This window comes from Humulus lupulus, chromosome 8, assembly GCF_963169125.1.
Source record: "Humulus lupulus chromosome 8, drHumLupu1.1, whole genome shotgun sequence".
Taxonomy (NCBI): Eukaryota; Viridiplantae; Streptophyta; class Magnoliopsida; order Rosales; family Cannabaceae; genus Humulus; species Humulus lupulus.
In genome coordinates, this window is record NC_084800.1 from 32,275,665 (window position 1) to 32,292,045 (window position 16,381).

At 33.6% G+C, this 16,381-nt stretch overlaps 3 protein-coding genes across 5 annotated transcripts; 2 read left to right on the plus strand and 1 right to left on the minus strand.

Moving 5' to 3' along the window:
- The first annotated feature begins 4,842 nt into the window (after positions 1-4,842).
- LOC133796672 (uncharacterized) lies at positions 4,843-9,022 on the plus strand. The gene is made up of 6 exons (XM_062234289.1): positions 4,843-5,200; positions 5,798-5,957; positions 6,796-6,983; positions 7,406-7,529; positions 8,216-8,346; positions 8,628-9,022. The coding sequence occupies exons 1-6, from the start codon at positions 4,952-4,954 to the stop codon at positions 8,757-8,759; spliced, it is 984 nt and encodes a 327-aa protein (XP_062090273.1). The 5' UTR covers positions 4,843-4,951; the 3' UTR covers positions 8,760-9,022.
- Positions 9,013-9,648, minus strand: LOC133795237 (uncharacterized). The gene has a single exon (XM_062232693.1). It carries the CDS (start codon positions 9,646-9,648, stop codon positions 9,013-9,015), a length of 636 nt encoding a protein of 211 aa, XP_062088677.1.
- Positions 9,649-11,229: 1,581 nt separating this feature from the next.
- LOC133796673 (uncharacterized) lies at positions 11,230-15,057 on the plus strand. Of its 3 annotated transcripts, none has more exons than XM_062234290.1 (3): positions 11,230-11,363; positions 11,499-11,728; positions 14,716-15,057. In XM_062234290.1, exons 2-3 carry the CDS (start codon positions 11,540-11,542, stop codon positions 14,806-14,808), a joined length of 282 nt encoding a protein of 93 aa, XP_062090274.1. In that variant the 5' UTR covers positions 11,230-11,363; positions 11,499-11,539; the 3' UTR covers positions 14,809-15,057. The 3 variants fall into 3 exon arrangements, with proteins under 3 accessions (XP_062090274.1, XP_062090275.1, XP_062090276.1); XM_062234291.1 differs by having other exon boundaries at positions 11,241-11,363; positions 11,527-11,728; XM_062234292.1 differs by having other exon boundaries at positions 11,242-11,363; positions 11,531-11,728.
- The last annotated feature ends 1,324 nt before the right edge of the window (positions 15,058-16,381 follow it).

Consider the following 16,381-nt stretch of genomic DNA (forward strand, 5'->3'; position numbering starts at 1 on the left):
ATATTATAGCTATTTAGAGCATCCTGCAAATTTTCAGAAAATTTCGAATAGTTTACAGTACTGAAAACTAAGTTCAAACATGTTGCACGCATGACTAATTTTTTTATGTGCGTGGAAAACAACATGTTTGAACCTAGTTTTCGGTACTGTAAACTATTCGGATTTTTCTGAAAATTTGTAGGATGCTCTAAATAGCTACAATATACATAGTCATAAAAAAAATCGCGCCAAAAACTGTTCACGGGTCGAGAAACACTGAGAGCCCCACCAGTAGGGCTTAAAGTGAAGCCCCTATAAAAAAATTGTCATATATATATATATTCAAGTAAGCGGAGAAATAGACTTGAATATATGACACGTAAAAGCAAACTACCTCAAAAAAATGTGTATCATGCATATACGAATGTATACATATAAAGGGGTTTACCTTGAGGATAAAAAGTTGTATGTATGCTTAAAATGACAGCTTAACATATGACTCTCACATTATCTCTCCAAAACTATTACTAGACTCATAGATATAACTAATAATCAAATAATATATTTGTTTACCGAGTTTTTCAGAAACTGAAAACATATTAAGAAACAAGAGCTGAAGAGAAAGAATTAGAGATGAACAATCTGAGTTTTTTTACGTGGTTGGGGCGTTAATGAGCATTAATCCATAAGTCAATAGTATTATACTTTAGAAATCTTTTGGTAATGAGGTTTTCTACAAGTTTTAACAGAGTAATTGCTTACGAGAGAAAATCTGGGATCTCTGCTATAGTGCACAACTGGCCCTATTTATAGGCAATCAAGCGTAGTAGGCTTGGGCTGGACTAAGCTGGGCCCAATAGGAATGTAATCACAGTTTGCTCAAGAAGGGCGTCATAATACAAAGAATGTTATATAATAAAATGTAGTTAATCTGGGCCCATTGGGCCGGTTCAGGCATGGCCAAGCCTTACATCTGCCCATTGTACGTTAGTTCGGACTAGTCCGCGTGGGCTTCTAAGGCGATCCTGGGGACATAATCTGTCAGAGTAGTGACAGTACTGTTTCCTAGAAACAGTGTACGTTCCTTGCGTATCCTCTTCTGCAGGTTAGTTGAGGAGACCATCTTCCGAATTTCTCGAGGACATGTCAACATCAGGGAAGATCAGGCTTACCCTTGTTATGAAACTTATACATGATCTTTATTTATTTTCATGTAGATCTAATATTAAACAAGTTTATATGAGACAACCTAGAACATGTTTCTAAAATTGAATTCAAAGAGAAATAATGATAAGAACACTTACATTATACGCAGCAGAATGAATGAGTCATTCCTTCAGTTTCTCTAACCCTTGAATCATTTCTGTCACAGAGTCTTACCAAGAAACTGAACCGTTCTTCAATTTTCTTCACAGCCTTCCAAAGTATCCTTGGAATCACCTAGACTAGGGTGGGCAATTCTCAATACATGAGATAGATACATAAGGAAGAAGAATAGAAGAGAAAAAATGAGGCTTAGAAAATGACTTATGCAGTAGAGAGAATCTAAAACCTAACAGATCTTCTCATAAACTTGTGATTCAACTTATGTTTTCAACTCACTCTTAGCATTCATTTTATAGACTCAACTAGGTCATTTATTTAATTAAAAACTCAATAAAATAATAGTCAATTAATAGCCCTAGGTTGATATTATCATGGACTTTAGACCCGTGAAATTTCTCATTTGATTATAATCTCATTGAACTTAAAATCAAGACATGTATTATTTTCTATTGATTTAATTAATTAAATAATTATTCAAATTAATTATTTATAATTTGAACATTGATTTAAACTTATTTATTAATTGAGATATCAATTTATCTTAATTAATAAATTTGTCCTAATTTCTCTTTTCTTCTCTAAATTGTATAACTCTGTGAAACTATCCAAAATTGACCTGGTCAACTTTGATAATTCTAATTGATAATTACATTAATTAATTGAGAATATCTAGATGATTTTTACCAAGGTACAGTGGGGACCATGGGCTAATGAAATCAAGCTCTAATAAGTTATCATAAATCTAACAAATAAATTTACTAACTTATTAATTCCTCGTGACTCCACTAAAAACTCAGAATTACACTCATTAATTCATATAACACTCTATAAGCAATATAGATACATTGTTAATTATCCATTGTTACAATCATAATTGTCACTCAATCCTCTATAGACGATCTACAATGAGATGAGACTAAAATACTGTTTTACCCCTCATTGTATTTTATCCTTAAAACACTTAGTTCCTTGTAAATGATATTTCAGTAAAGTAATATTAATTACTGAAATGAGATCTCTATCATTTAGCACCTTGAACCAAACTAAAAGGAAACCATCGTTTCACTTCTTCATCAGAAGCTATAGATGTTCATATTTATGATTAATACTCCCACTCAATTATACTACCGAGTTCCCAAAATGTAAGTATGAGCTAGTCTGTAGGGTAAGCTGGTAACGAACAAGTCAAATAACTCAAATAATACAGTCAGTTAGAATACTAACCACTTAGAATTGAGATTGAATTGACCTATGGTCAACTATATGATATGACTAGAATAGATAATAATGGTATGTTTACTTATCCTATATACTATCAATATTGGTCCAGCCCGATGTACACAAATACATCTGATCTTATCTACTTTACTGATATTATGGAAAGAACATAACACTACGATGTGTAAGTAGATCATATCGTAGATTGGCAAGTCAGTGTAAATCATGTGCACTGACTAATCTTAGGACTAACTTATATTTGAACATATAATCATATTTATATTCCACTGTGATTACGTCACTATAAATACGATTAGCTATATGCTCGGGATTTAATAGAAATTTATATTAAACAAATAATCATGAAAATAAAACATGTGAGCAAAGTGATTGGCCAAGTCAAAAAATGATTTCTATTATTTTATTGATAATAAAAGAGATTACAAAGAAATTGAGTTTTAATTAGAGCATAAAACCCCAACAACCCTATCCGGACGTATGGTTCGAGTTCGTTTACTAATGTCCCAGTTCGCTTATCGGAGTCCTAGTTCGTTCACCAGGACTCGAGTTCATTTGCCAAGATGGACATCATGACACTGAGTATCTCCCTTGGATTCTTAATAAGGTCTATCTCCATCAATTGGTTAGTCTGCCACCTTAGTTGCCATCCTTGAAGATGTAGGTTGGTCGGGACTGAGAAAATGAGTCGGGCCTGCATCTTAGTCTTGGTTCCTTCGTTAGGCTCGCGCCAATCGAACGTTGTTGGGCTCGATGATGATTGGGCTATCAGGGTTTCTTTCTTCCCTGTTCATTGGGCTCAAGATGAGCCCGAACCTCTTTAAGATGGCCCACGGATCCATTGGGTCATGCCACGTATTACGGGTGGAAAACAGAGATAACAATATTAAAAAAAATTATCAAATTCAAAATCAAATTTAAATTCAAATTTTAAGATAATTATATTATTTAATAAATTCAAAACATAAATAGTCGGGTTTTATCTCAAAATTTTAAAGTAAAATTTGAATGTTAAAATAGTGATATTGTCTAATATGAAATTTTAAATTTATTCTTCACAAATTTTGGAATAATAAATTAAAATATTGGTCAAATAACTTCTTTATATATAAAACAAATTCTTGATAAAAAATTATATGAAGAGATTTCAAGACATAAAATTGTCACAAAAATGACAAAATTCTAAAAACATGTGAATTGGTATATTTAAAAAAAATGAGCTCATTAAATCATCTCAAATGATTAAATCAATTTTAAATGTTATCTCGAAGAGGTCTTTTATCTCAAAAAAAAAATAAAAAATCCCTAAAAGCTAGTATAGGGGCTAGTAACTTTCACTAGATATGGTCTTGCTCTCAGCCCTTTTCCTAGGGATCTGGGATGGAGTGTCGAACTCAGATACATATAAAGAGGGGATTGATTCAAAGTGTCTAGGTACCCAGAGTCAATGAAGAGAGGGGCTTGAGGCCCCAGTAGACATCAATCCTTAAACCGGGGATTTTGGTCACAGAACCCCATGACACATGTTCTGTGAGAATCAGAATGCTATCCACATAGCCTCCAAGTCGGTCTTCTATGAGAGAACAAAGCATGTAGAAGTCACCTTACTTAAGTAGGACATTTTTTCGGGGAAAAGGTGATTGCCGAAATCATTATAACACCAACCATTAGAAGTGAAGATCAATTGCCAATCTCTTCACGAAAGGATTGGTAAAGGCCCTCCTTTTTCTTCTCACTCGCAAACAGGGAATGATCGATATCCATTCTCCAGTTTGAAGGGTAACATGTATAAGTTCTTGTTTGATTCTTCAGTAGTATAAAAAAAATAACAATAGAAATCGAATTTCTCTTAAGGTATTACTTTAGCTCAAAATTTAAAAATGCACTAAAATAACTTCAAAGTCATACAAAATGGTATTTTAAAGAAATCATTCACCTCAAAATTCAAAAATGCTTCAAAGCATTTTTAAAATAAGAATACCAAAATTTCAAATTAGAGTTGTCAACCTCAAAAATTTGTTGCAATTCTAAATTCTTCAAAAAATTTATAAAATTACACAAGTAATTAATATTATTATCATTGGAATCAACAAGTTTTCTTTTAAATAAAAAAAATAATAATTAAGAAGTTATTTTTATAATCTATCTTTAACATTAATTTTAATATATTAAATTTGAAAATTTTGTGTAACAGTGGGTTAAAACTTTCATATAAAACTTGTTAAAAAGTTTGAAGAGCGACGATTTTTGTTTTTATTTTTATATTTTTTTTTGGGTATCTACACATGACACTGGCAGTGTAAGTGTCCCTCATTTGCAAGTCCCATACGATTTTACGATAACACAATATCAGTTGAAAGTAAAATAAAAACCATCGATAGATTCGGTCATTCCCAACATTCAGTTTTGGATGCCCATCAAAGAAAATCCAGAGATGAGTCGAAGGAGAGGGAGAGTTGTGGTGGTGGGAGGCACAGGCTACTTGGGTCAACATGTTCTTCAAGCCTTTTCTGAGACCCCCGGAGCCTCCCACTTCGATCTCGCTTTTACCCACTTCTCCAATCCTCCTCCTCAGTCTTTGCTCCACAATTCTCTCGCTTTTCATGTTGATCTCAGAACTGGCCAAGGTTTTCAAGCCATTTCTGATACATTTGGCAAGGTGGGTTCCAAACCATAACCCCAAACGATGTTTCTTTTTCTTTTTCGGCTGATTATTGGGTTTCTGACCGTTGGATGCGTACAATGGGATTTGAATTAGTGGGTGATCATGAATAATACATTTAAATTTAGATAAAGAGTCTTGTTTTACTGCGTACTTGCCAGGAGGAGCCTAATAGACTTCAACACTGTGATCTGCTGGTCTCATGTAGCATGTTTAGTGAAAGTGTTTATAGTTTGCTGTGCTGTTAATCTGATTAATGGGGTTTTTCTGTTATGTATTTAGAGTTGTATTCTAGTTTTCGGTGCAGAAATTCTAGCAGATGAAGTAGGATTCTTGTTATATGAGATTTCTACCATCTTCCTCTTAAATTTTTCAGACAAGGCTTGTGTTTTTTAGATTAGTCATCTTTGTGGAGTGAGCAAATTATTTTCTGAAATTCCCAAAACTATAGTATTTGCTGATTATAAGCAACAAGTATTCATATCAGACATGAAGGTTCTATGTATTTTCTCTGGCCACACGTTGACATGGGAATAAGGCTTTTGAATATTTTTAACTCAACTGCCAACTTAAAGCATTTTTTTTAAATGCCAGCCAGATGTTGTGGTGAATTGTGCCGCACTCTCTGTACCTCGAGTCTGTGAAGCTGATCCTGCTGCTGCTATGTCTATTAACGTGCCATCTTCGCTTGTAAATTGGTTATTAAGTTTTGAAGTGAATAACACCTTGTTGGTCCATTTGTCAACTGATCAGGGTGAGTTATTTGGTACGATTTATTTTTCCTGCTATGGAGGTCCCAATGAGAAAGAAAATTAACAAGAAACTAGGACAATCACTTCAGCACAGAAGAGCTTATGTTGGCTTGTGAGAGCTTACAATAAAGATCATAAATTTCATCTTATGTTGTTTTGATGGAATTGTAATACTGAGTTGCTTCCGTAGCGTATGAATTTTAGGAGTTGCATAATTCTCTGAGCCTGAGATGTAAATCATGTCACAAAATTGCACAAAAATTTAAACCATTAATACATCTATTTTTGAAGCCTAAATCATGCAGCCTCTTTGATCCGTACAGCCTGTGTAATAGTTCCTACATATTCTTTTAATCAGAATATCCTCTGAACCAGTAGTTTAGAATTGTTAAGCCTTTTCAATTATGATTTTGATAAGTGCAACCAAAACCTCATCTCACAAACATGCATGGTAACATTATAGACGTCAGTGGCATGACATTACTCTCTTGACTTTGTATTGTAGGGACTCAAGTGATTCCATTTTTCTTATCGAATCTTAGAGACTGGTACCTGCACTCATTTAATTTGGCTGTGATTCACCACTATCCCTCCTCTTTATTTATTAGGATTTAGGATCTTTTGCCTTGAGCTAATTCTCATTTTTACTATACTTTGACTTCTATAACCTCCGTAGGCATTTATGCATTCATGGAATTTTTATGATTTATCACTTTTTCAATTTTACAGTAAGGTTCCATACACCATCAGATATCTCGTCTGTCTGAACTACCTGGTTATATGCTTTACCCTCAAGATACTATCTATGGCTACATTGTAACTTCCATAATTTCATATCAGTTTATGAAGGGTTGAAGTCTTTTTACAAAGAAGAAGATGAAGCTGTTCCAGTTAATGTTTATGGGAAATCAAAAGTTGCAGCAGAACAGTTTATTGCTGAAAAATGCTCAAATTTTGCAATTCTAAGAAGCAGTATCATCTTTGGGCCACAGACAATCTCACCAGTACCAAAATCTCTTCCAATTCAGGTATAGAGAAAGAATTAAAATAATTTTATTGTACTTTGTTTTTTTATGCTTCTTTGCCAGGTAATTGCGTAGTAAAAAGAAATAGAGATTAAGGTCAAGCCTCGCTCTATGCTACCAATGTCATGAGAGGCAATTTCTCTGATGATATCTTTTATTTATTTTGTTCCTTCTTATTTGTTTTTGATTGACTCTTTTCAACTCTTCTGTAATTTCAATCAATGCAGTAAGCTTTATGAGTTTCAGCTTCCTTGTTTTTGGCTTATTTGTCAATGTTGTTATCTAGGACCATTCTGCTAGCTTAAAAAGATGGAGTTAAGCTTACACATGTGGATAACTTAATCTTAGTGATCTTTGTCTGGGTGTTTAGCCCAATTAGTTACTTTATGCCTAAGTCATGATCGATTTCCCTTTACTTCATGCAGTGGATTGATAGCGTCCTCTCCAAAGGAAATGCTATTGACTTCTTTCATGATGAATTTCGCTGCCCAGTGTATGTCAAGGATGTTGTTTCCATCATACTTGCTCTATCAGAAAAATGGATATCAGGTATGTTGTGTTTTCTAATTTCATGCTAGCATGTTGGTTGTTCTATGAAGGTTTGTGCTCTTTTGTATATTCTGAACCTCATCTTCATCCATCTTTAAAGATCCAATTTGGTTCTCAAGGAAGACTCTAGGAAACAAAAACATAAAAGCAAATAAGGGGGAAAACCGAAGAAAATAGACTGGGGAAAGCTTTTCCTAAGAAATAGGAGAGGAAAGGAGAATAACAGTGTGGACAAATGAGGGGTTCAGAAAATACTGAAAATTAATGCATTCCCCCCTTTTCCCTTCTAGCTTATGTATTTGTTTATTTTCTTTGTTCTTTCACTCTCTTACAACCAAACTGAGCGCAACAAAATATTTTGTTTCCCCTGCTTTTTCTGGTAGATTCTGGGGGCAAAACAGTGTATATCATTGTGCTATTATGATAAAAATAGGTCTTCCCCAGTAAATTTTGAAAGAATAGTTTCTTCCCCAGTACAAAGAATGATCTATTGAGGATATTTATAAAAGAACAGGACAGGTGGGACAACTTTCCCCTCCCTTTGTTCCTCTATTGTACAAAATTTTCAGCTAAATGTATCAGATGGCTTCTTACTCTTTTGTCAAGTAGATATTACCTCATGTCCATTACCATTGTTGAGTTTTCACTTCTGTTTGTTGGTGTGGTATTCGTGATACTTTCCTCAGACGGCAAGCAAATACAGCTGCTACTAAACGCCGGCGGACCAGACAGGGTGTCCCGTGTTCAAATGGCCGAGATAGTTGCAGATGTCAGAGGATACGATAAATCATTGATTAAATCAGTGTCTGCATCCTCAGTAAGTATATCTGCTGCATCCTTATTAAAGGTTTTGTGTTTGCTCCATTACATGGTTGACTAAAACATGTCAGTTTCTTTGATTTCAATCTTTTTTTATTAAATTCACGATCTGCTTGAATCAAGATATATTCTTTCAAGTCCAATAACAAGTAGTTCAGCCGCTAATGAACAAAAATTTTAGTAATCTGGTTGACAATGAAGTTTAAATTTGCGACTATCAAATTGTTAAACTTGTTTATGTGACTAACAGTTTATTGCATTTTATGTTGAATTTTTAAGATTGATCGTGGAGTGAAATCTCCTGCTGACATATCCATGGATATCACCAAACTGATTCAGACACTTGGTATTTCCCCAATTTCATTTGAAGATGGCGTGAGATTGACTCTTGCAAGCGAAGCTAAATCTTGATTCCAATTAAGTAAAACATTATTTCATTCAAATTCTTCCTTACTGTCAAGAATAGAGCTACTTACATAGCATTTATGTTGTATAAAATGTTATCGGTTCATATAATTCTGGTTGCCTATAACCCAGAAGGTTATTTTATGCACTTTTTCTTAAGGGTGCTGTAATAGTTCAATTCTTTAGCCATATTTCAGATAATCTGATCTGATTTGCTTGTAACATTGAATTCAGTCTGTTAATGTTACAGAATGTGAATTCATTCTCTAGCGAGGTAATGAGTAATTTTGTTTGCAGACTGTTTAACAAAAAATACTTCAACACTACATAAGCTACCCAGAAAGACCTTACAATCACTGATAACTAGCCCAAAGGAAGACACCATTCCTGTAGTGGTACGAATGACCTGAACAACATTAAGACAATCTGTTTCAATGATTACTGCCTGCCAATTTTTTTGCTTGATCCAGCTCAATGCTTCCTTAACCCCCAATGCTTCCGCCTCCACTGGCTTCACCCTTTCCACCTTGGATCCTACTATAGCTTCAATCACCTCCTCCTCATGGTTCCTAGCCACACACCCAAACCCATGTTTTCCTTCACTTACAAAAGTAGCAGCATCAACATTTATCTTGATCATATTTGCCAAAGGCTTGTTCCAATGCTCTCTTCCATTTCCATTTCGTTCAAATGACAAAGACGACTCCAAACATCTTTCCTGAGCATCTAACCATTGATCAAGACCAGTTCTAGTTGATAACATTACCTTGTCTACTGAAGAAAACTTTTGATTCCACTCCACATCATTCCTAGCTTTCCAAAGTACCCAACACAACATGTCTGCTTCAACTATAATGTCCTTATCACGTGACTCAAAAATCAATGAAAGACCCATGTTGCACCCTAGCACGTGATCTATTCCAGTAGCTATATGCGAAATGACATAGCACTAAGCCATGTAAGATAGACTCATCAACTTGCTTACAAACTAGACAACGCACATTAACCCTTTTATTCTTTGTTTGCAGTTGAACTAACGCAGGAAGGCACCCCACTACTGCTCTTAAAGGAGATTTTTCGCTTTAGGCGATATCTTAAGGTTCCATAACTGGCGCAAGAACCCCAAGCTATCCTCTGTATGCCACCTCCCACCTTCCAGCTGAAGCATATTATATGCACTTTTGACCGAGTAGCAACCTGATGGTGCATGCACCCATTGCCAATAATCTTGTGGAACTGAATCACTTAAAGGTATACTAAGGATCATCTCTCTATCCCTGCAATCAAATAAATCTAAGAGAATTTCCTCTTCCCATTGTCGCACATCAACTCTCATCAGAGAGGCAACTTTGTTAAGTGGTAGGCTGAGATGTGTTGATACAACACATGGATTGTTCAAGTCAGGCAGCCAAGGATCCTCTATAAAACTCACACTAGCACGTGTACCAATACTCCATCTAGCACATTTTTTAATTAGTGATTGAGCCTCCCAAATACACCTCCAAATGAAACTTGGATTGGACACAGCGTTGCACTAAAAAATGTACCATTTGGAAAGTAGCGAGCCTTGAATATCTTCCCCACCAACTATTCTTGCATTTCCAATAATCTCCACCCCTGTATAAAAATCTAATTGTATAAAAAGTATTTATTTACATTTAATGTTATACTAAAAGTAATAATTAAATATAAAAAATAATATAAAATTAAATAAAAAATTAATTAATTAATGATGTTACAAATATACATTATATTATATTGTGGGCTAAATTTAGCTCAATAGTATATAGTATATAGGAAAGAAAAAATTGATAGTGTATTTAGTGGACGAAATCTTCTACGTGGCTTAGCCACCGCGGACGTCTTCTTCAAACTCTGGTGATGAAGCATTAAAGAAGCGCAATGCATCTCAACATGGTTAATTAGAGATCATTCTAAAGTTTCAATCAAAGCGAAACTTTTTTTGTCACAAATCAAACTGAAACTTTTGGATCTGACTATTGACAACAGCCAGAGTAGATAAAAGAAATAATGAAAAGGACACTTTTAAAGAAACGACAGTAATTCGATAAAATGACAACAACTTGAAAAAAAGCATCACGACACTAAACTTGAAAAACGACATTAAATGACAATAAGTGAAAAACAACACAACTTGAAAAAAAAAAACAATATTTGAGAGAAACGACAATATTTTTTAAAAAGAAACCAAACGACTCTACTTAAGTAAAACGACAATAAAACTTAAAAATGATACTATTAAAATCAGATAATACAAAAATATTTTTTAAAAAGAAATCAAACGACAACTTTGACAATGTAGTATAATTTTCTCTTTATTAATTTGAAAAATAACACCTTTTTATAATAATTAGGAAAATACTACAATTTAATAATAGCTATATTTTGGGTCCCTAAATTTCGAACCGGGAAACCAAAACTGATCCATATCTCTATCAGTTAAAGCCCACTAATAGTAGCTGAAAAGACAAAACAATCCTCCAATTTACGCCATTTCACGAACAAATACTCAGTTACTGGGAGAGACGAGAGAAGCCAAGATAATAGCTCGAGAGTTCATCTCCAATTCCAAAATTTCTACAGCCTCAGGTACCACCACGAAACAACTACCACTGCTACTACTTCACTCATTCAATTAATGTGTATTTCCATTCTGTAATTTTTCAATGTAATTTGTTTACCAATGGGGATTAAAATTCAATTAGGGTTTTGGTTGTTTGGCAGTTGATGTTCGGATCCATTTATTTTTAAGGTAGTGATCAAGTATGGGTGGAGCAGAACATGGACATGGAGAAGGTGCCCATGGCCACGCCACTGACTTTAGGCATAAGGTTTGGAGCATGAGCGGAGGACCCAACTGTAGGCCCGTACATTGGAAGCGTAATACCGCCATTGCCATGGCCGGAATTTTTCTTGTCTGCATTCCAATCGCCATGAAATCCGCCGAGCTTGAGGTCTCCTCTCTATCCGCTTGCATTCAATTACTTTTTTTCTACTTTGTTTTTGTTTTTCTTTGGGATGATACTTGTTTTGTGGAATATAATATATTTATGTATATTTGGGTTCAATTTTGAAAACGTGGGAAAGTGAAATAAATTAGAGTGTGGTTAGGATTTGAAGAACTCAGAACAGAGGCAATGGAATTGTGCTTCTTGGAACTTTGCTATTCTAGTAAGACTACTGTGCAATTTACTATGGTTTCTCACCAGTCAGTTCCGTTCAATAATGGGGTAGCGTGTCTGACTTTGTTAGAGGATTCTAAGTATCTACATTTACTCCTTCTCATTGGTTTTTCTGTAAGATGGATTGGGATCCTAGTTCTTAAGTGAAGTGAAATTTATTTGTATTTTGTGAAATATTTTGGTATCTTGGTGAATTGCGAGTTCTTGTCACTCAATGTGATTGATCGTAGGTAGATAAGAAAATTGTGATTTAGCAAAAAGTTTTTTGGTTAAGTTGACATTTAGCTTTGAGAACTTGAGATGGTGGAGTTACTATTCCTAACTTTACTTATTCAGCTAGTCTCTTTCGATCTTCTATATAGGATCTAGTATGAGGTTTCTTGTTATAAATCTTCATTTTCCATTTTTGTTATGGTATTGCAAAATTAGTTTTCCATGTTAGTAAAACTCAAGATACTTATGAGGTATAGGGTTGAATTTTTTTACCGGGATATATTTAGCAATTTGCTTGATTTTTCCTGAATCCCAAAGATTTTAGGTCTTTATCTTCTTGAATCATATTGTTTGGAAAATTGTGATTGAGCTTGATATGGTTTGCATGTTAGCCAATGTTTGTAAAAGCTTATTTGGGATTTGGAGGATGTGTTGCTTAAGTGAGGAAAAGGTGTAAGCCTTGAGGCTAATTATGGTTTTACTTTAAATTAAACAAAAATAATAATAAAAGTGAGAAAAACAGAAACACATAGACATACGTTACTTGAACATAATCTCAATAAATATACATACATGTAACTAAGATAGTCTAGAAGCCTAGTCAAATAGTGTGACATAGAGCGTAGAAAATGGAGACTGTGTGATGGCTACATTTCTCTTAGGGTAACCTTTGATGGCTCGTGTTAATAATGTAATAAGTTGTTCAATTTCCAATTAGACTAGAGTCTATACTTGCAGTATATATTATTGAATAATTGTACACTTGATTTGAAAATTTTCTGTTGGAGATTTTGTCCTATGGCTGTGTCCTTTATTACCATACTTGATAGTACGTTTATCGTTTATGCTAGAAAAAACACTTTTTTAGTGGTTGAAAAGTAAACCCCTGCTAATGCCAATTTGACGTTTGAATTGATCTTTGGAATTACAATATCTAAAGGCTCAATGGTTTTTGGCTTTCATCTGTGTTTCAAGTAACGACAGAAACATACTTCAGAAGTTTTGATGGCGAGTTTGGAAGCTCTCAGCTGTAGATGATGTGTGCAACTTTTTCTACCTGTGTTGATTATTAACTCTTATCTGTGTTCATTGTTGCATTGATCTTTGAAATCGCAACATGTAAGCTTATTCACAATAAGCTTTGGCTTTCATCTAGGTTTCTTGTGGTAACATATTTACATATAAATATATTTTATAGTATGTATTTGAAGTTTTATTGACGAATTTTGCTTCATTTCTCAGCTTTATTATGTGTGCAAGTTTTACTATCTGGGCTTATTTCCCTTATAGGAGACTTTCTTAGAAAAAACAATCTGCTTCTAGTTGACTTGTTTTATTTTGATATACTAAAGGCTTGAATGTGTTGGCTAATTTTGATATGCTAGAGCCAGAACAACTCTGACTAGAAGGGCTTGGTCCTTCTATTTTGAACAGCCACTTAACAAGTGGTGCTTTCTCGCTTTAGTCTTCACTAGACTGACAAAGGGCAATGCCACTCTGTCAAATTGCTTGAGTAGGACTGTCCTTCACCATTTTGAAATGTGTGATGCACTTACCATACAAATTGGTTTGAGCATTGCTATGGGGCAGTCCTACAACAATAAATTCTTATTTGAATCCCACACCTGTATTAGTATGGTGTCCACCACTAATAGTGTTCTTTAACATTAGAGCATCTCCAATGAAGTGCTAAATGTGTTATGCAAATGCTATATTTTAGCATTTTTGTAAAAAAAAAAAATTCCAATAAATACATGTGTAAAATTTTACACAACAATAAATACATCGTTTTTAATTACAATATTGTCATTAATCATTGATGAAATATTTCAATACACTTTTTTTAATTAAAATATTGCCATTAATTATTTTTTAAATATTTAATTTATTAATGATAATTAATAGTGGTTCATGCTTTTTCAATCAATTTGCATCTTAAAATTCTATTGTGCACTGGAGCACAATTACAAATGTTGTGTTAAATATAATATTTGTTTATTTTTTTGGGACAAATTTAACACTAAATTTAGATCATGCATTAGAGATGGTCTTACTCAATTTGTTTGGGTTGTATAAATAGTGCAGTTGAAGACAGTTGTAGTTCCTGTTAAGTTACATCCCCACTTTTAATTATTTATATTAATGTTTTTATTCATTAAATAGCTTACTTTCTTTTGTAATTTCAGTGTGTTTTTAAATGATTTTTTTTTTATGTTGAAGGATTGAGAATTGAAGTAATGTCTAATTCTTAAGGATTAGTTTTGGGCTATATATTTTTTAAATAGCAACAAGAATTTGTGGCCACACAATCTTTTTGCATATTTAGTTGGGATGCTTTGTATGATTGGTAAATTAAAATTTTGCATTAAAATAGTGAAAATTCTGTCTATATGGGAGAAAAGAGTAGGAACAAACAATTTACATTTATATTTGTGCTCGCTGGGAATATGATGCAATTGCTATGCCTATATATCATTCTTTGACTGGAATTTTTTTAATGAGCGGATGATAACTAGTACTGAGACAACTCGTATCTTTTATTTCAGCAACGGCCACATCATCCGGTCCGCCCTATTCCTTCACAACTCTGGTGCAAGAACTTTGGTACAAAAGACTACGAGAACGTTAAAGGCCCGTAAGAGAAGGACCCAGTGGAGGTTGGGTATACATTAGTCTTGCATTTTGGGAAAGCATATTCCTTGAATTTGTTATTTGCAGTGAATACTATGAACAGCCATTAGGACTTTTGCTGTTCCGATGTTTTGAAAGTGTTAACACTAAAACTCAAGGATTGAGCTGTATCTCATCTTTACAGCCTGTGACAAATAAGTCGCCAAGTCTTTTTGCTTGCTTTTCATTAATAAAAAATGTCTGATTTTGTGATTCTAGCTTCCGACGGTATTAATTTCATCTTTACTTCATTGGTTTTTTTTTAATATATAGTCAAAACTGACAAGGATGGTTTTGCTCTTAAGTCTATGTATAGTCATTTAATATGATTTGCCTTTTTGTATTTAGAAGTATAAAGGTGTAAAACTTAGTCTGAATTTCCCAACATGTTTAGTTAAAAAAATAGGACAGAATCCCCACTTGACGAGAAGAAAAACGAAAGTTGAGAAAAGAACGGCTTCAATTTGCCGCAGTGGTGAGGATAATCTAACACACTGCTCCAAACTTCAGCCATCGGTCAGGTGCCTTGCATCACACTACAAGTGGAATCAAATTCCATCCATTTACACCGCTTATTGACTGACTATTCTCGCATATCAATATTTTATCAATGAAAGTGGTAAATTTTCTTTTTTAATTACTCTTCTTTTTGTAAAGAATAAAAAAAAGAATGTATAAAGGATTTAATAGTATATTTTTATAGGGTACACACATTGATTCTTTATATATGGTACCTGTCCATCCAATTGGAATAAGCATGTTCAGGGTAATTGCAATTGCAGCTTATGAAAAATCAACGACAAAGTCACTTCTTATTGCTTTAATCATCTTCTTTATTGATTATGAATTATATATATGAGCATTTTCAGATTTTTTTTATATACATGGAATTTGGGTTTCTTCTTTTGCTCCGTACATTCTTATTAATACTTGTATGTGCTAAATCAAAGAATTAGAAATGTAACGTCGAATGTGGCATTACTGTAAGCATATCATGCTTGTCTGATTTTCAGAATAAACTCAACACAACTGTTTTCCTTTGTAGTTTGTTCCATGTATTTTGCATTTGATTAGATTGGACAAACACACTTAAGTTCACACCGTGATCTTTTTTATATTTGGTGGGGTTCACACGCATCAATCACTTACTATTGAGAGAGGACCATAATTGTCTTTAAATAATTATATGCATAGTTCTATACATTTTTTTTAATGTTGTACATGTTTATTTAGTAAACCTTTCAACTGTCACACAACTGTGTCATAGTAGAAGTGGATAAAAAAATCTTATAATAATAGTAATTCTGTGTAATATATCTACTATTTCTTTCTCAAAATCGACATGTTTTCACAACAAAGATAGCAAACCAGGGGAAAATAATACATGACAACTTTATTTTCTTATCTTTTTATATGGCAAAAATTAATAGATTTTTATAAAATATGAGAAAATATAAAGGTTACTAATTTTTTTCTAGTTCTTTTTTAAATAAGTTACAAGTTTTAAAAAAAATTGAAAAACTATTTACTAGGTCAATATTG